The sequence below is a fragment of the Crinia signifera genome, chromosome 2 (genome assembly GCF_055691185.1).
Source record: "Crinia signifera chromosome 2, ASM5569118v1, whole genome shotgun sequence".
NCBI lineage: Eukaryota > Metazoa > Chordata > Amphibia > Anura > Myobatrachidae > Crinia > Crinia signifera.
The window spans coordinates 8,561,517-8,581,561 of NC_139218.1; the positions used below are offsets into that span (position 1 = coordinate 8,561,517).

The 20,045-nt window shown below is 49.8% G+C and overlaps 1 protein-coding gene across 1 annotated transcript in view; it reads left to right on the forward strand.

Annotated features, from left to right (window-relative positions):
* The window catches only part of ATP6V1A (ATPase H+ transporting V1 subunit A), a 28,070-nt gene extending 13,683 nt beyond the window's left edge, over nt 1–14,387 (forward strand). Inside the window, 15 exon segments of the mRNA XM_083171539.1 lie at nt 643–741; nt 2,855–2,983; nt 4,744–4,958; nt 5,310–5,447; nt 5,923–6,074; nt 6,350–6,512; nt 7,079–7,187; nt 7,276–7,398; nt 7,566–7,680; nt 9,809–9,872; nt 10,193–10,307; nt 10,310–10,395; nt 10,515–10,609; nt 11,522–11,693; nt 12,661–14,387. Coding sequence (XP_083027665.1) covers nt 660–741; nt 2,855–2,983; nt 4,744–4,958; nt 5,310–5,447; nt 5,923–6,074; nt 6,350–6,512; nt 7,079–7,187; nt 7,276–7,398; nt 7,566–7,680; nt 9,809–9,872; nt 10,193–10,307; nt 10,310–10,395; nt 10,515–10,609; nt 11,522–11,693; nt 12,661–12,753 — 1,851 coding nt within the window. The 5' untranslated portion in view covers nt 643–659 and the 3' untranslated portion in view covers nt 12,754–14,387.
* Nucleotides 14,388–20,045: the final 5,658 nt, after the last annotated feature.

A 20,045-nucleotide genomic window follows, 5' to 3' on the forward strand; every position in this document is an offset into this window, starting at 1 on the left:
GACCTGTAACTGGCATCTTACAGCTGTAGTCACCATAGTTACCACTGTCACCCTCCTCATGTGGGATTACATTTCCCATTGGTCCTATTATCCTCAATCACGTGTAATTGTCTGATCAGTCATTTGATTGGTCTTGTGTCTCCAGCTTAAGGGTTTCGGCAAATCCTACCCACTGGCATTGTTTTAATGGGATTTGTAATAAACCATAAAAACTGACCCCACGCAGGTTTTTTTTTTTTTTTCTGTGTCTGTGGACATATGACACATGTGCTCTGCGTGTGCTGGTAACTGCAGCTATGTCTGTGGCCACATGACACACGTGCTCTGCGTGCGCTGGTAACTACAGTTATGTCTGTGGACACACGTGCTATGATTGGGCTGGTAACTACAGCTATGTCTGTGACCACATGTGCTATGCGTGTGCTGGTAACTGCAGCTATGTCTGTGGCCACATGACACACGTGCTCTGCGTGTGCTGGTAACTACAGCTATGTCTGTGGCCGCAGCCTGTGGGGGATCATGCGGGGACACTAAGGCTGTGGGATGAGAGGCTATGAAGCTGCGTTAGTACATGTCCTAGGATACCAGAATATGGAGATGTGTCCTGGTTCTGCAATGACACCATATCCACTTTTCTTGCAGCTATTTAAGGTTCAAACATGGATTTCTCCAAACTGCCAAAGATCCGAGATGAGGAGCAGGAAAGCCGGTTCGGCTACGTCCACGGTGTTTCCGGACCTGGTGAGATGGCAATTATGCAAGAGCTGTATAGCCTAGGGCTTGGATCTCATATAGCATTCATAGCGTAGGGCTGCAGTACCGTATAGCATAGGGCTGAATTACCGCATATTGTATGGCTGCAGTACCGTATAGTATGTATGGCATAGGGCTGCAGTACCGTATAGCATAGGGCTGAATTACCGCATATTGTATGGCTGCAGTACCGTATAGTATGTATAGCATAGGGCTGCAGTATCGTATAGCATAGGGCTGAATTACCCTTTATTGTGTATGGCTGCAGTACCGTATAGTATTGTATAGCATAGGGCTGAATTACCGCATATTGTATGGCTGCAGTACCGTATAGTATGTATAGCGTAGGGCTGCAGTACCGTATAGCGTAGGTCTGAATTACTGTATAGTATGTATAGCGTAGGGCTGGTATACCATATAGTATGTATGCGGTAGGCCTGAAATACCATTTAGCATGTATATTGTATGGCTGGGGTAGGGTTGCTGTACCTTATAGCATATGGCTGCAGAAACCATATAGCATGTTTAGCGTGGGGCTGAAATACCGTATAGCATAGGGCTTGAATTACTATATAGCATGTATAGTACAGTGTTGGTATACCATATAGCATGTATAGCGTAGGGCTGGAATACCGTATAGCCTGTATAGTGTAGGGCTGCAGTACAGTACAGTATAGCCTGTATAGCGTAGGGCTGCAGTACCGTATAGCGTAGGGCTAGAATGGTTAGATTATTTAATAGTCTGGAGTTGATTTGACCCTTCTGGTGAATATATCGGATATGTACAGCGATTACAATAATGTCTCTGTGCATTATTTTATATTATTAGGTTTGTACATATCTCTGTATTGATAACGCTTTCTGATATTTCCGATGATTATAGACCCCATTATCCAGGAACAGGTCAGGTGCTTGCACAGGTCTTTAGTTTCTGTGGAGGACCCTCCTCGGAGAGTTCGCCTGACAGCATTTGTGATATTAGAACTGTCATTAGTCCAATGACTGTTTCTGGGATAAGTCTGAGCTTTCCGTATATCGTCTGCAGTGTGTAGGCAGACAGCCTTCAGACAAAGGAGTCTATGTCCTTAATCTTGGAGATAGGTAAAGTAGCAGCCAATCAGCTCCTAACTGCTGTGTTGCAGACTGTGTTTAAAAAAAATTGCATTTAGGAGCTGAATGCTTTTGTAATTTCGGTCTCCAATGCTTACTACATAGACCCCAGGGGAACATCAGGGGATCGCCCAGCGGCAGGGGCGTAACTAACTATTCAGCGCCCCCCCGCCGCACGTTTATTCGGTGCCCCCCACCTAACCTGCCCCCCCTTCTTACCCGCGGTCTGCGTCGTCTCGCCCGGCTCTCTGTCGGGACCTTCCTGACGTCACGGCCGGCTCCTGCTGCTACAATGAAAACGGACTCTTAGAAAATGGCTGCCCCCATACTGCAGACAGAAAACTGTCTGCAGTATGGGGGCAGACATTTTCTAATTGTCAGTTTTCATTGCAGCAGGAGCCGGCCGGGACCGTGACGTCAGGAAGGTCCCGACAGAGAGCCGGGCGAGACGCAGACCGCGGGCAACTATAGCCCCGCAGCCCCCCCCCCGGCGGCACCCCCACCGCGGGGGCTGCGAAGCTATAGTTACGCCGCCCAGCAGTTTTTGCTAGTCGTTCCCCTGGGATCGCAAGCCGGACTGATGTCTGCTGGGGGAGGGCGTCACAGCAGCACCCGCCTCTCTTTTGTCGATCTGCAGATGAAATAAGTCAGGTCAGACCATTGAATGATTTCTTTCCCCTTCGCCGCATGTGAGGGGTTGCGGGCTACAGGCAGGGGTAATCCGAAGGAGATAGTGGGAAAGCTTTTATCCCGCTTTCGGTTCCTAATGTAATAGATCCATATTATGTCTTTTGAAAATGTTGCTCCTTTCATTAGACACCACCCAGTCCCCCAGGCAGCTTCTGGTGCCATTAGATACTTACATTACATCTATTAGATACGTAGACGGACATGTCCCTTAGGATGTAGATGTTGTGTTATGTTATCGGTAACCCTGGCAACCTTCTCAGTCCCCGTCCCACCATAACACTCTACCTGGTTTCTCCTACAGTGGTCACCGCGTCCAATATGGCGGGAGCGGCCATGTATGAACTGGTGCGCGTGGGACACTGCGAGCTGGTGGGAGAGATCATCCGTCTAGAAGGGGACATGGCTACCATCCAAGTCTATGAAGAGACCTGTATCCTTTCCGAGGCAGATCCCACTGCTCTGCCTGTGTCTGTGACACTTATGTCAGAGATGAGTCCTTTCCCGATCACGTGTCCCTTCCATTATTCTCGCCTGTATTCAGTCTACGTTGGTGTCCGCTCTCTAGTTCTGTCATCAGCGTCATTGCTGCCAAGTCCCTGTTCTACGTCCTTCTGTGTGGGGAGGTGGACTGGGATTTTACTCACATTTACAAGGCTATTGTTATTGAAATCACATACAGCGTATACCACAGGCACTGTCTGATGTGGGATCAATAAGATAATACTGACAGTATGTATGTAACGTAATGGCTTTAGTGTTGTCTGCTCTCATAGAGCTGGAGGACTGTCGCAGTGATCTGTCCTAGATGAGCGTCACCATGATGACTGTCTGTGAGTGTGGGTGCTCGAGGACGGGATGAGTGTCACCATGACGACTGTCTGTGAGTGCGGGTGCTCCGATGACTCTGACCAGGATGCTTGTCACCATGATGACTGTCTGTGAGTGTGGGTGCTCGAGGACGGGATGAGTGTCACCATGATGACTGTCTATGTGAGTGCGGGTGCTCCGAGGATGGGATGAGTGTCACCATGATGACTGTCTATGTGAGTGCGGGTGCTCCGTGGATGGGATGAGTGTCACCACGATGACTGTCTGTGAGTGTGGGTGCTCCGAGGACGGGATGAGTGTCACCATGATGACTGTCTATGTGAGTGCTGGTGCTCCGAGGACGGGATGAGTGTCACCATGATTGTCTGTGAGTGTGGGTGCTCCGAGGACGGGATGAGTGTCACCATGATGACTGTCTGTGAGTGCGGGTGCTCCGAGGACGGGATGAGTGTCACCATGATGACTGTCTGTGAGTGCGGGTGCTCCGAGGACGGGATGAGTGTCACCATGATTGTCTGTGAGTGTGGGTGCTCCGAGGACGGGATGAGTGTCACCATGATGACTGTCTATGTGAGTGTGGGTGCTCCGAGGACGGCATGAGTGTCACCATGATGACTGTCTGTGAGTGCGGGTGCTCCGAGGACTGGATGAGTGTCACCATGATGACTGTCTGTGAGTGCGGGTGCTCCGAGGACGGGATGAGTGTCACCATGATGACTGTCTGTGAGTGCGGGTGCTCCGAGGACGGGATGAGTGTCACCATGATGACTGTCTGTGAGTGCGGGTGCTCCGAGGACGGGATGAGTGTCACCATGATTGTCTGTGAGTGTGGGTGCTCCGAGGACGGGATGAGTGTCACCATGATGACTGTCTGTGAGTGCGGGTGCTCCGAGGACGGGATGAGTGTCACCATGATTGTCTGTGAGTGTGGGTGCTCCGAGGACGGGATGAGTGTCACCATGACGACTGTCTGTGAGTGCGGGTGTTCCCGGGACTCTGGCTGGGACGAGTGTCACCATGACGACTGTCTGTGAGTGCGGGTGTTCCCGGGACTCTGGCCGGGACGAGTGTCACCATGACGACTGTCTGTGAGTGCGGTTGCTCCGAGGACTCTGACCAGGATGCGTGTCACCATGACGACTGTCTGTGAGTGCGGGTGCTCCGAGGACTCTCGCCAGGATGCGTGTCACCATGACGACTGTCTGAGTGCGGGTGCTCCGAGGACTCTGACCGGGATGCTTGTCACCATGACGACTGTCTGTGAGTGCGGGTGCTCCAAGGACTGACCAGGATGCTTGTCACCATGATGACAGATGTGATTACGACCAGCTATATAACGTTTCCTCAGCTCCGCTCGCACAGCTGGCGTGTCAGTTGGAGACCCCGTACTACGCACCGGGAAGCCTCTCTCCGTGGAGCTGGGGCCTGGCATTATGGGGTCCATTTTTGATGGTATCCAGAGGCCTCTGAAGGACATTAGTGATTCCACACAGAGCATCTATATTCCCAGGGGTGTGAATGTGACCGCCCTCAGCAGAGACATCAAGTGGGAGTTCAGTCCATATAAGAGTCTCCGGGTGAGTGAGTCCTGTGTATGGGATCTGGGCTTCCTGTCCGTGCTGATCCACCCCCCCCCCCCCCCCCCCCCCCCTGTGTAGATCTATTAACTATAATATACCAATAGACTCCAGTAGTTGTCCCCTTTTCCATGTACACAGATACTGTCATTACTATTAATTTTATAGCCACTGCCTGCTGGGACCTGGGGATAGTGTATGTACACATCCCGTGGGGATAGTACACGTCCCGTGCGGATGGCTGTCTATAGTCACCAGTCACATTGTATAGTGTTGTAGTCCGGTACATCATCTAGTGTCAGTCTGTGACATTCAGGAGGTTCATTCCGCAGTTCTCTGTCCATCCTGCAGGTCGGCAGTCACATCACCGGAGGAGACATATATGGATCAGTATTTGAAAATTCTCTCATCAAACACAAGATCATGCTACCTCCTCGCAGCCGTGGCACCGTCACCTACCTGGCACCACCTGGGCACTACGACACATCGGTGAGATTAGTTCTACATCTGTGATAGTGATGTTACTTGCTGCGCCGGGGACCTGAGCTGGGGCGTGCCGACTGCGTGGGGGACCTGAGCTGGGGCGTGCCGACTGCGTGGGGGACCTGAGCTGGGGCGTGCCGACTGCGTGGGGGACCTGAGCTGGGGCGTGCCGGCTGTGTGGGGGATGTTGTGCTTGGGGCGTGCTGGCTACGTGGGGGCGCTGAGTTGGGACTTGCTGGCTGGCGATGTATGGGGCACCCTGTGCTTTGCAGGATGTGTGTTGGATGCTCTGCGCCGGCTGTGTGTGGGGTGCTGCGCTCTGCGCCGGCTGTGTGTGGGGTGCTGCGCTCTGCGCCGGCTGTGTGTGGGACGCGGCTCTGCGCCGGCAATGTACCGCTTCTTCGTAGGGATAATCCGTTTGTGTAACAGAAAGGACAAAGGACGCATAACCCATTGTCTTGTCCACTTTTCCCTCCCTCAGGATGTGGTCTTGGAGTTAGAGTTCGAGGGCGTCAAAGAGAAGTTCACAATGGTCCAAGTGTGGCCAGTGAGAACCGTGCGACCGGTGACTGAGAAGCTACCGGCAAACCACCCGCTGCTGACCGGGCAGAGAGTGCTGGATGCGCTGTTCCCGTGAGTTCTCCCACGTGTGGGTGTGTGTCTGTGTGTGAGAGCGAGCTGAACGTTCCAGCACAGACTGATGATTTTAGCAGAATCAGCATGTTGTGATTTCTCCCATAGCTTAGTACATAGCTCTGCTAGAATACAATGCATAGCTGGAAACCTGGTACTATGATATAGGTGTCTGTGTCTCAGGCAGTGACCTATACTCATCCCTATATGATGTGGCATTGCTTCCACTACGTTCTCTGCTCTTTACTCACTGGTTGTCCATGCTGTTTCCCCAGGTGCGTCCAAGGTGGGACCACGGCCATTCCAGGAGCTTTCGGCTGCGGTAAAACAGTGATCTCACAGTCCTTGTCAAAGTACTCAAACAGTGATGTCATCATCTACGTGGGATGCGGAGAGAGAGGCAACGAGATGTCTGAAGTGTTGCGGGACTTCCCCGAGGTCGGAATTCCTGCTTATTGGATCTGTCTATAAAGCTAAAGTCAGGCCGTGCTAGGGTTGAATACCGGGTGCTCCCGTGCTAGGGTTGAATACCGGGTGCGCCCGTGCTAGGGTTGAATACCGGGTGCTCCGGCTAATTTTGGCTGTCCCCCTGTTCTGGAGGCTAGTGGTAGTAACGCTCTCTGATCTGCTGTAAGCACTGACATGGAGACTTGTTTGCAAAGTGTTAAGGTTCTTGAGGGCGTTATATTCCGGACGTCTCTGCATTATCTGGTACTATTGGTGTTTGGTAATGGGTAAATATATTCCAGAGTAACCCAGTGGGGTGTGGAGGTTGCAGTCTCTTGTATCTCAGTCTAAGCACAGAACCATTGGTTACCCCGGGACCCCTACGTGCTGCGGTCTCCGTAAACGAGCAGCTGTCGTGCTTGGCAGAGTGAGAGGTGTAGAGAGCCAGGATTTCTGCGGAGCTGGAACTCAACATTTTTGTTATTTTGTAACATAATCTCTGTAAATCCTGCAGCAGAATTGCATGGGGAATAACAGCGTTTGGGTTTGTGTTGCAGCTGACCATGGAGGTGGATGGGAAAACAGAGAGCATCATGAAGAGAACCTCTTTGGTGGCAAATACCTCCAACATGCCCGTGGCTGCCCGAGAGGCATCCATCTACACGGGTAAGGGCGGTTCTAACCCCCAGGTCCCACGGGGGGTTGCGCTGGTCCCTCTGGGGTTACGCTGATCGGTGTATTCTCCATTTCATAGGAATCACTCTCTCTGAGTATTTCAGAGACATGGGCTACCACGTCAGCATGATGGCGGACTCAACCTCTCGATGGGCTGAAGCTCTCCGAGAAATCTCTGGGCGTCTTGCCGAAATGCCCGCTGGTGAGTAACCCTGCTAGTGCCATGAGTCACAGCTCCGGTTCCTATCCCGCCGGCTGCAGTCCCTAGTGGGTAATTACAGAGCGCACTACCAGCCTGTGCTTGGCTACAGTTGTGGTGCCGCTGGTGTCAGACCACCTGTGTGACTGTTCTTTCCTTTCTCTGCACAGACAGCGGTTACCCTGCCTACCTGGGAGCCAGACTGGCCTCTTTCTACGAGCGAGCCGGGCGAGTGAAATGCCTGGGTAACCCCGAGAGGGAAGGCAGCGTCAGCATCGTTGGAGCGTGAGTTTTACCAGTACGGTCTGTGTCCCGTTCGCTGCAGTCAGGGCTGGACGCACCTCTCATGTCACCACTGCTTGCAGGCCATGGGCTGTATCTGAGCTGTTGCATTAATGGTTTGTACATTGGGAAGTGACTGCACTACCAGAGATAACCAACAGATGGTGCTGTGCTGGTCTGTGTCCTGCCTGCAGTTCCTTCTTCTCACTGCTCCCAGCTCTGCTCTCTGCCGAGTCCATCTCAGAGTTAAATGCAGTATTTCGGGTAATAAACGCCAGATCACACATGATGTATTTGAGGTCCTGCCAATGTCCTCTAAGCCTGCCAAGAGAAACTTGACTGTGCTGGAGTAACGGGGGCTTCAGCCGCTAGTATCGGAGGTGTGAAATCCCACCCGCTCCAGCTGACGCAATGACTCCTATAGAGTAAACAGAACAGTCTCTTAGTGGGTCCGTTTTATCCAGGGTCTTTCCTCATGCGGGATTGGGATTGTCGGTCTGATTCTGGCAGGGTTGTGTGAGGCTTCTTAAAGGGGAACCAGTCAAAACCTTTCTTATTTATTTTCAATCAGCACTCGTGTCCCCAACGTTACAGGGTTTCCGCCTTCCCCAGAAGTGTGTCCTTGTCCCGAACTAATCACTGGGAAGAATCTGACTTTGTGAACTGTCGCTGCACCCGATTGGAAACCAGTACTGGTGCCTGTGGTGGCATCTTTCAAGCAGGGCCACAAGCCACGGGTCATCACCACCTTTTAGTTGTCAGGAAAGGGAGTGTTTTGGGTAAATAAATTGATTAACAAATATGACAAATGAAGAAGCGAATGGATGAGGAAGTTATGTTCCGTTTAGATGTTTATAGACCATGGCTCCGGCAATGACAGCCGCAGCTGCCGCCTCCAGGTGTGTGGTGGGAGCTTAGTAATCTGCCCCACCCCCTGGATCTACCGCTGGCTGAGGGGCTTAGGGTGCCCTCTGTGCAGGTTGACCCCACACGCATAAGTACCTGTAGTACTTAAATTGTTACTTAGTTGCATTTGCTCGCCCCTTCAAATGTGCAATATCTTGTAGTAACCATAACCTTTCTAGCGACTGTCAAGTTAGTATATGTAGTGAAAAAACAAGATCCGGCTATTTAATTGTGTAAAATATTTAGCAAAATGACCCCCTTACCATGTATTTATGTGATGTTTTATGTGTATTGCATAATGCTATTATAACTTATTATCACCCCATGCATACCTTTTGTAGAGCCTAAATAAATAAAAATAATAAGGCATAAATAATAAATCCTATCCTAAGTACATATATAAATGTCATTGATATTGTCCGGCGCCGCATAAGGTGCTGGTATGCAGGCAAAGCGCAGGTGGTATAGTCACAGCAGAAGTGCCACATAATCTAATGAGAAGCAGGCAGAGCAGTCTCTAGTCACAGCAGAAGTGCCACATAATCTGATGAGAAGCAGGCAGAGTGCAGTTGGTATAGTCACAGCAGAAGTGCCACATAATCTGATGAGAAGCAGGCAGAGCACATTCTCTGTAGTCACAGCAGAAGTGCCACATTATATGATGAGAAGCAGGCAGAGTGCAGTCTCTGTAGTCACAGCAGAAGTGCCACATAATCTGATGGGAAGCAGGCAGAGAGTAATCGGTATATTTACAGCAGAAGTGCTGCATAAACTGATGGTATGGAGGCAGAGCATGATCGGTATAGTCACAGCAGAAGTGCTGCATATGCTGATGGTATGGAGGCAGAGCACGATCGGTATAGTCACAGCAGAAGTGCTGCATAAGCTGATGGGAAGCAGGCAAAGCGCAGAGTGCAATCTCTGTAGTCACAGCAGAAGTGCCACATAATATGATAGTAAGCAGGCAGAGCGCAGTCTCTGTAGTCACAGCAGAAGTGCTGCATAAACTAATGGTAAGGAGACAGAGCACGATCGGTATAGTCACAGCAGAAGTGCTGCATAAGCTGATGGGAAGCAGGCAAAGCGCATTACGTATAGTCACAGCAAGTTCAGTCCACGTTTCTGTGGTTTTAGTTGGACTATACTATAATCCATGTTCAGCATTGTTCTATGAATAGTACACTGGGGCTCGTTGCATGATTACAATCTGCTGTATTCCCCTTAGGGTGTCGCCCCCTGGTGGAGATTTCTCTGATCCCGTCACATCTGCGACTCTCGGCATTGTTCAGGTAAAGTCCCATTCATTCTCCAATTAGTCTTATGTGTGTAATGTCTCTGGATTAGGGTCTCCGGATTAGGTCACTGTGATTTGCCAGTCGCTAAGGATTTGCTAACAAAAGGACAGAGCCACTTGCGGCTTATTTCATATAGTGGGTGTACTACAACTAATCGCAATTATTAGTTTTATTCATTCATTTACTCATTTATCTGGGGGGGGGGGGGGTACTGCTAACCTGGGGTGTGAAGGGCACAACCTACAGTATAACCAATAGAATAGTAAAATCCCAGCGGTGCCTGTGTGTAAGGGGGTCCTACTTTGTCCATGCAGGTGTTCTGGGGACTGGATAAGAAGTTGGCTCAGAGGAAGCACTTCCCCTCTGTGAACTGGCTGATCAGCTACAGTAAGTATACCCGGGCGCTGGATGAGTACTACGACAAGCACTTCCAGAATTTGTCCCTCTCAGGACCAAAGCTAAGGAGATCCTACAGGAAGAGGAGGATCTGGCGGAGATCGTGCAGCTGGTAGGAAAGGTAAGCACCAGCTGTATCCGTGGTCGGCAGATATGTGTCATTAGTGTCTATGGCTAATTACTAGTTTACACGGTGTATATTCATTATCACACATGATTAATGCTGTTGTTTCGCTGTAGGCTTCTCTGGCAGAGACCGATAAGATCACACTGGAAGTGGCCAAACTGCTTAAGGATGATTTTCTGCAGCAGAATGGATACACTGCGTATGACCGGTAAGAATGGGGTACATGCCTCCTATATGTACGGAGAATGGGGTACATACCGCCTGTGACAGGGGAGAATGGGGTACATACCGCCTGTGACAGGGGAGAATGGGGTACATACCGCCTGTGACGGGAGAGAATGGGGTACATACCGCCTGTGACGGGAGAGAATGGGGTACATACCGCCTGTGACGGGGGGAGAGAATGGGGTACATACCGCCTGTGACGAGGGGGGAGAATGGGGTACATACCGCCTGTGACGGGGGGGGAGAATGGGGTACATACCGCCTGTGACGGGGGGGGGGGAGAATGGGGTACATACCGCCTGTGACGGGGGGGGGGAGAATGGGGTACATACCGCCTGTGACGGGGGGGGGGGAGAATGGGGTACATACCGCCTGTGACGGGGGGGGAGAATGGGGTGCATGCCGCCTGGGGCGGTGGTGGGGGGGAATGGGGTGCATGCCGCCTGGGGGTGGGGGGGGGGGGAGAATGGGGTGCATGCCGCCTGTGACGGGGCGGGCGAGAATGGGGTGCATGCCACCGGGGGGGGGGGGGGGAATGGGCTCACTGGCGCGGGCCTGCGGATCCGTCGGGCTCACTGGCGCGGGCCTGCGGATCCGTCGGGATCACTTGCATGCTCAGTTTATGCTACCATATTATAGCTCACAAAGCTTAATAAGTGAAAAACCCACATTGACATTGGACCATACAAAACCGATACAAGCAGCCCTTTATTCTATTAACCCAACAACGGGATATTGTGTCTCCGGGAACAGTGCTGCTGGCCGGTCTGGTGTGAGCTGTTCCTGGTCATACACCGAGATGGGTTGCCAGGCAGGCATCATGAAACCCCCCTGTGAGGCGCTGGACGTAGTTTCTGTAATGTGATGCCTGCTGACCTCTGCTCTGTGCCGCCAGGTTCTGTCCTTTCTACAAGACGGTGGGCATTCTGTACAACATGATCGCGTTCTACGATATGGCTCGCCGTGCTGTAGAGACCACCGCACAGAGCGACAACAAGATCACGTGGTCTATAATCAAGGAGCACATGGGAGAGATCCTCTACAGGCTGACCTCCATGAAATTCAAGGTTAGAGCCATTTATATTGTACATAATCAATCATGCCGTGTGTTTTCTATGTAGTAGTGGTGCAACGTTTATTGTATATAACAATGGTGCAACGTGTATTGTATGTAATAAGTTCCATTCTCTGGAATCTCTCTGGTCTTGCTGTAAGTTACATGGTGGCACTAAGGGTCCAATTCAATTTTGCCCCTTCCCCAAAGGTCGCACGTGCAGACCCCAGGAGCGTACGGCTTCAGCATTCACTCCATAGTTGGAGGGAAGGGAGCGTTAGCAAGGAAACACCCTGGGAACGTAGGTGGGCCAATGTCTGCTGGGGATGTGTTCTCGGACCGACCTGTATATTACGAGTGTTCTCGGACCGACCTGTATATTGCGAGTGTGGCTCATCCTCATTGCATATTGCTTGGGGTAAATAAACCTGGCCTCGACTTATATATGTGACGAGATTTAAGGATTTGGGGACTGCGGACTGTGCATTTGGTCCCGTATGTCGTCTGGGATATAATCTTGGGCCGTCACTTAGTAAGTGAGCAGGAGGTTACAGAGGCCTCCTGTTGGCTCCAGCCAAGGTGAGAGACTTTGGTGGCCACTATTGCCCGGTGTGTACTGCAGGCCTCACCCCTGTCTGATAACTCTAGATTTGTCTCCTCTGGACTCATAAGCATCCCATAGACTGGGAAGAAAGTTCAACCAACAGTTGGGACGTACACATGGTGGATATCAGCAGTTGTAGGTTACAGGCAATCCCATGCCCCCAGCCTATCACCTGGCCAGCTAGCCGAGCTTTAGGAGCCTCTGACCTGTCCACAGAAACTATTCTTAAAGGCAGGTGCTACTAATCGACTTAGCTGCAGTCGATTCCTGAGCTCAAACCAAAACCTGGACTGGATCCATGTATAACTGTTGTAGGAAATCCTATTAACCCTGACACAACGCCTTACACACTGACACTGCTCTGTTGATTCTCTAGGATCCGGTGAAAGAAGGGGAAGCCAAGATTAAGGCAGATTACACCCAGTTGTTGGAAGACATGCAGAACTCCTTCCGTAGCCTAGAAGACTAGGAGCCACCACCACCACCACCTCCTCTCCAGCAGCTCTTCATCTCGGACCTCCACTTCCATCCCGATGGGGGCTCCTGTACATCTGCTATACAAATCTGTGTACCCCTTCCATTCTTAGTAGGTCCTGGCGACCATCCCAGTGTTCTGGCCGCCTGTGTGTAGATATTATCCCATTGGTGTGGTGAATGTCTGATCTATGGGAGAAAGATGTGGCTGCCTCTTTTGTTAATGCTCTGACGGCTGCAGGCCAGGTTCCCAATGCAGAGATTCCTTGTCTAGCCCTTTCCTTAGATGGCTCACTTGTGCTTACTGACCATTGAGGGCCCCGGTTCCTGATCTAGAACATCTCATGTATGAAGGCTCACACATTCCAGCGTTGTCCTGTCTGTGTTATTCTGCATGTGTCTCTGGAGGTAAGCAACCTGCAGCTCTCCAGCTAAATTGGCGTGATGGAACTTGTAGTTCACACTTTGGCGAGCCACAGATTGCCTACCTCTGCTCTCTAGTTATATGTACCTGTGATTTCCATTAATCTGAGCCAGACTGCACAACCGAAGAGCTTGCTATTACCGCTTGTGTCCTGTCCTGCCGTTGTACCGTGGAACAGTCACTCTATATATAGACAGGACGCCAGTGTTATGTCCTACCTACAACCGCTTCACTGTAACCAAAGTCCCCCCCCGGACGGTGATGGCAGAAATTCTTATTCCTTATGAGATATTACTAGATATCTCAGCTCAGAGATGTGTGGCAGCGCTGGGTCGCATTGCACGAAGGTGCCGCTAATAAACATCTCTCCGTCTGCTTTGGTACTGGAGACCTATTGTAATCTACACTCTCAGACCTAATTAATAATTCACTTAGGGGTTTATTAGCTGCATTAAAGATCCAGTCACAAAGGACAGTCCGTTGGCCGTCATTCCCCTGCGTATCCGTCGCTCAGGCTGAAGTGTAGTTACTAGATTAATGACTAGGTACCTGTGTGTAGCAGCCTCTGTCTGACACAACCGCTGGTGCACAGTTTTATACTTGTTTCAGCAAACCCAAGAGTTTATGATTTGATTTGAGTGATAGTCACTATGTAATATATAGGTGGCAACTGCTGGTCAAGGAGTTACATTGCATATAGGTGCAGAGAACAAGCCATTGGCTCAGTGATTAAAAACTAGGCAGATTAGTCCAGGGTCTCTTCCCCGCCTGCCCTTCCTATACCCCGTGTGTAATTAAGGAGTTCACTGTATAAACTTATTTTCCCTGTGTTTTCCCATCCGTCTGTTGTCATCGCTCTTCATCTTGTACAATCCCCCAATCATAAAGCGAGATGTTCTTTAAATCTCCCGCAGGGGGTTTCCGAAACCTACATTCAGATATGTAAAGAAGACAACCTCGTGTATTTATTGTACTGTCACCGGCCCGCCTGCAGGGGGGCGCCGGTTATAGCACCTGCTGGTTCTTTTCTCTGTTTTGATGTTTTTTATTGTACGTGTTTTGCGCCTCTGTTCACTGTATCATTGTTTTTTTTCCAAGCTGTAAAAGTTATGAAAGAGAATATAAGGAAGGAAACGCACTCTGGTTTTAAGACTTGAAATTTGTGTTGTTAAAATTGAGAATAAAATATGGATTTAAATGTATAATGGGTTTTTTAATTTATTTATTAACAGGTTCTTGTATAGTGCAGAAAATACTGTTGCGCTTTTCAGTGATAAAACAAACCGGGTAGTTATTATTAATAATAATAATAATAATATCTTTATTTGTCATCAAATGCCCACAGAAAATACGAACCATTAGCAAAATTCAGATGTAAAACGGTACAGCATAGACAAAAAGGAAAAGAACATCATCAGAATACAGAACCGTACTTAATTACAACCAATACTACCACTAATAATTGAAAGTACGAATTGCCTCTGGAATGAAACTCTCTCTAGAACGTCTAGTCCTACACAGAATTGAGCGAGATTTCCTATTCAATGGTAATAAGGAGAACGGCTCTCCACTAGGGTGCGAAGGATCCCTCAAAATGCTCTTCGCTTTTGAGGGCAGCGGATTCCCATATACTATAGGTGTTGGGTACTTGGTAAGGCAACCCCAATTATTCTCCTGGCCGTCGATACCACTCATTGAAGAGATTTACTCTTAGCGGCAGAACCAATCCATACTAAAACACCATAAGTGAGAACACTCAATAATACAAGAACAGAACTTCAGCAGAGCCCCTTACAGTTACAGTCAAAGAGGTAGAAGGGCCCTGCTCGCAAGCGTACATTCTGTAGGTTCTACTGGTGTTTTATTACTGAGCAGCTTCATGTATTATGTTATTTTATTGTGTAAGCCCCTTTTATGATTGGATTGTGTATAAGAGGGGTCCTTGTCCTCCTGGCAGCCTGGACCAGGTGTGTTTCCCTCCCAGTCACACTCAGTGTACGCCTGGCGACAATAAATGTCACACTGCACGTTCCCAGTGATGACGTCTCTTTCCTCAATCTCCGATCCTGTGCGTGCCCACCGCCAACCTTTCGGAGCCCTGTGCCCTTAAAATTGATACATTGGTCCGGTGTGATCGCATTTTACAATGCGATCCTTGGTGGTAATATTCCGCCCAGATCGCATTGTAAATGCGATCGTGATAAATGTGAGAGCTGAGATATAGGGGAGTGAGTGAGAAGAGATGCAGGTATAGATTGTAGGTAAGAGAGCTGAGATGTAGGGAAGTGAGTGAGAAGAGATGCAGGTATAGATGGTAGGTGAGTAAGAGAGCTGAGATGTAGGGAAGTGAGTGAGAAGAGATGCAGGTATAGATTGTAGGTGAGTAAGAGAGCTGAGATGTAGAGAAGTGAGAGAGAAGAGATGCAGGTATAGATGGTAGGTGAGTAAGAGAGCTGAGATGTAGGGAAGTGAGTGAGAAGAGATGCAGGTATAGATTGTAGGTGAGTAAGAGAGCTGAGATGTAGAGAAGTGAGAGAGAAGAGATGCAGGTATAGATGGTAGGTGAGTAAGGGGTGAATTTATGAAGCTTGGAGAAGTGTTATCTATCCCCATAAAGAACGTTATGAGCAAGGTGATAATGGTTCAGCCAATCAGCTACAATATGTAAATTGACAGGTAAGAGCTGATTGGCTGAACCATTATCACCTTGCTCATAACGTTCTTTATGGGGATAAATAACACTTCTCCAAGCTTCATAAATTCACCCCTAAGAGAGCTGAGATGTAGGGAAGTGAGTGAGAAGAGATGCAGGTATAGATGGTAGGTGAGTAAGAGAGCTGAGATGTAGGGAAGTGAGTGAGAAGAGATGCAGGTATAGATTGTAGGTAAGAGAGCTGAGATGTAGGGGAGTGCGTGAGAAGAGATGCAGGTATAGATGGTAGGTGAGTAAGAGAGCTGAGATGTAGGGAAGTGAGTGAGAAGAGATGCAGGTATAGATTGTAGGTAAGAGAGCTGAGATGTAGGGAAGTGAGAGAGAAGAGATGCGGGTATAGATGGTAGGTGAGTAAGAGAGCTGAGATGTAGGGGAGTGAGTGAGAAGAGATGCGGGTATAGATGGTAGGTGAGTAAGAGAGCTGAGATGTAGGGAAGTGAGTGAGAAGAGATGCAGGTATAGATGGTAGGTGAGTAAGAGAGCTGAGATGTAGGGAAGTGAGTGAGAAGAGATGCAGGTATAGATTGTAGGTAAGAGAGCTGAGATGTAGGGGAGTGAGTGAGAAGAGATGCAGGTATAGATGGTAGGTGAGTAAGAGAGCTGAGATGTGGGGGAGTGAGTGAGAAGAGATGCAGGTATAGATAGTAGGTGAGTTAGAGAGCTGAGATGTAGGGAAGTGAGTGAGAAGAGATGCAGGTATAGATTGTAGGTAAGAGAGCTGAGATGTAGGGGAGTGAGTGAGAAGAGATGCAGGTATAGATTGTAGGTAAGAGAGCTGAGATGTAGGGGAGTAAGTGAGAAGAGATGCAGGTATAGATGGTATGTGAGCAAGAGAGCTGAGATATAGGGAAATGAGAGAGAAGAGATGCTGGTATAGATAGTAGGTGAGTAAGAGAGATGAGATGTAGGGGAGTGAGAAGAGATGCAGGTATAGATTGTAGGAGAGTAAGGGGCCCATTTATCAAACCATATTTCTCCTTCATTTACTAGGTGTCACTGGAGTTACACTGGGGAATAGAAGGCGACCACAGGGAGCATGGGCACTTTAAATAAAAAGATTAGAGTGGCTAACTCCTCCCCTTCTACTTCCCCTCCAGGTCAGTCTTAGTTTGTGCCCGAAAGGGAGCGGACACACACTAGTGTGCTCTCAGAGCACATCAGAGATTTTTTAATCAGCATGGTTTTTTACACTGCGCAGAGGACAGGCAGATAGTGATACACTATCTGCCTGCTACGTGGGAGCCTGCCGGAGGGAGCCGGCCGCTTCCATGGTAACGCGCCCGGCTCCCTGGCTGCTGAGACCACCGTCTCGGGACGCAACGTGCGCTGCCCACCAGAGCACGCCGCGGTCCTCCCCCAGCCTCACCGCCGACGGCAGGCGAGTTGTAAGTATTCCCTGCCACCGCTGCTAGCGGCGGTGGTCAGGGTTTATTAGGAAAATGGCGGCAGCAGAGTGTTTTCAAACCTGGCGCCGGAGAAGCGAGAGCTGCCGGGCAGGGGGCAGAGCTACCGCGTGGTACTCCCCAGCGCTCTCTGAGACACGCGCGGCGGCCATCTTTTTTACACTGGCGCCGCTGCGATAAGACTGTGGGAAGCTCCTGTACCGCTGCAGCCCCACCAAAGGCTTCAAGTACATCGCTGATCCTGGTGACCGTCCTGCTATAAGCTCTCCCGGTAATGTGAGTTACAGTGGTGGGTTGAGAGCTTAGAGAGAGATAGTTGGGCTGTGTTAAAAACTAGGGCTATAGCGCTCCCTGGTTACATACCATAGCGCTGTTCAAACCCTGTGGCAGCTCCTTTCCTTCACTATCTCTCCTATCCAGTCCTTCTACCTGGACTAATCTATACCTACTCTCCCTTGGGTGTGTGGTAGTGTGTGGATTTTCTGTGACATATATATATAAAAGTAGCTTTGGATCCACAACTGTGGAATCACGAGGCGGCACTCTCCGGATTTGGTGCAAAATCAATTGTATTCAAAGCATAACAGGTAAAACGTGCAAAAAATCAGGTCATAAGTGTCAACAGTTTCGGGGAGTGATCCCCTTCCTCAGGACGACCAACAGGGTAGTGAGGGTGCAGGACAACAAAAACAAGAACCGTTCTTGTTTTTGTTGTCCTGCACCCTCACTACCCTGTTGGTCGTCCTGAGGAAGGGGATCACTCCCCGAAACTGTTGACACTTATGACCTGATTTTTTGCACGTTTTACCTGTTATGCTTTGAATACAATTGATTTTGCACCAAATCCGGAGAGTGCCGCCTCGTGATTCCACAGTTGTGGATCCAAAGCTACTTTTATATCTACTCAGGAAGGCAACCCGGTGGTTGTTTTATTTCGTCCAGAGTGCCAGACCATTCGCCTTCTATATATATATATATATATATACACACAATGGCAGGGGGAAGCTCCAAGAGAATTGCCTGTAAGACTTGCAATGCTAAGTTCATACCCTCCAACATTTGAAGGGCAGAAATCGGTACACATTCGGGAAGGGGGTGTGGCCATATGTGAAGTAGGCGTGTCCGCCGTTAAAGTGGGTGTGGCCACACCCCCTTTCCGAATTTATACTGTGCAATGTGTACTGTGCATTTTTTTTATTTTTAAAGAGGACTCCCACCACTAGAAAGTGGAGTCATACACCCCACACATGCTGAGCTACTGCTGCCTACCTTCCCCAGCAGTTCAGCTCTGCATCAGTCCCCGGCCCTCTGGCCATGTGCCGCTGCGGTAGCTAGTAGCGGGAAGGCTTGCATTCCCTAATCAGGCGGCGTCTGTCATCATTCCCAACACAACCCAGGGTAAAGTCTCCCTGCCCCCCTGTAGCCTGCCCTATCTACCTCTGGTCAGTGTGATGTCCCCGGCTGCCAGCAAGTTCCGCAGGTCGGAGGCAGAGATCCTAACATAACATGCTCCAGCGTCTCAGCCATCTTCCCAGTGACCACCAGCAGGAATCAAAAAAACAAGATGTGTACACTGATGGCGAGCGCGCTCGGCCGAACCACCAGCTTCAAGCTGAAGTGGCTGCAGCACCAGTGAGCCGTACAGTCTGTGTATGGAATGTATCTGATCTAGACAGCCAAGCTCAGCTAGCAAGCAAGGTGCTGCCATGATGCTATACGGAAAGTAGGAAAAGTCGCCCTGCATCTCCGGCGTGTATACCATGTGACCAACATAACCCAGGGTTAAGTCTCCCGGCGGGTCCGCTGCATCCCCCTGCAGGGCACCTTGGGAAATGAAGTCTTCTTGGCCAGCCACTCCCCCTCTCAGCAAACGCTGCTGGAAGAGCAGCCAACAGTACAGAACTGAAATAGAAAACTACAACTCCCAGAGTCGGAGGAGCTGGCTACAGAAAAATCGGTACATTCGGTACAGTTAGATTTAGCCGGTACAGACCATTAAAAAACGGTACTGTACCGGCTAAATCGGTACAGTTGGAGGGTATGTAAGTTTACCCCTTCAGCCCCTGGGGATCTTAACTGTGAAAAATGCACTGTTAATCCCTCTGTGTCACAAACCCCAGTGGACCCACCTTTCTGGGCCTCACAACTAACTGAGGTTATGTCCCGTTTATCCTCTGACTTAACACAGTCTCAGAGAGATAGAGAGACCTCTAGGAACCAGCAGAGTGACTTAGCCTCTGCAGTTCAGAGCCTCACTAGAGCCCTAGCTCCAGGGCAGGCTGAGCCTCGCCCTTCCTCCTCAAGGCAGCCCCCACCTTTGCAGAGGAGAAGGGCTTCTCCATTACACTTGTTGAATGGGCTTCTCCATTACACCACTCCCCTGACTGACGATATGCCAGACCTAGGGGAGGGAGAATTTGCGCCCCCTGGGGACGATGTGCAGGATGCACAGGATGTGTTAGCATATGACACACAAGACCCTGCTCAACCCTCTCAGGGTATTGAGGACCTAATTCAAATGGTCAAAGTGGCCTGTAATGTGACAGAGGGAGTTGACACCCCCTTCCCGTCCTTCCCTTTTTGGGAAAAAGCAAAAGATGTCCTCTAATTTCCCAGTAGCTGAGGAGCTGGATGAGCATGTTACCGAGGCCTGGAAAAACCCAGACAAACGGTTTCAAGCTCCTAAAAGGTTCTTTCAGAACTATCCACTGCTGCCGGAAGGCCGTAAAAAAGTGGAAATCCCACCG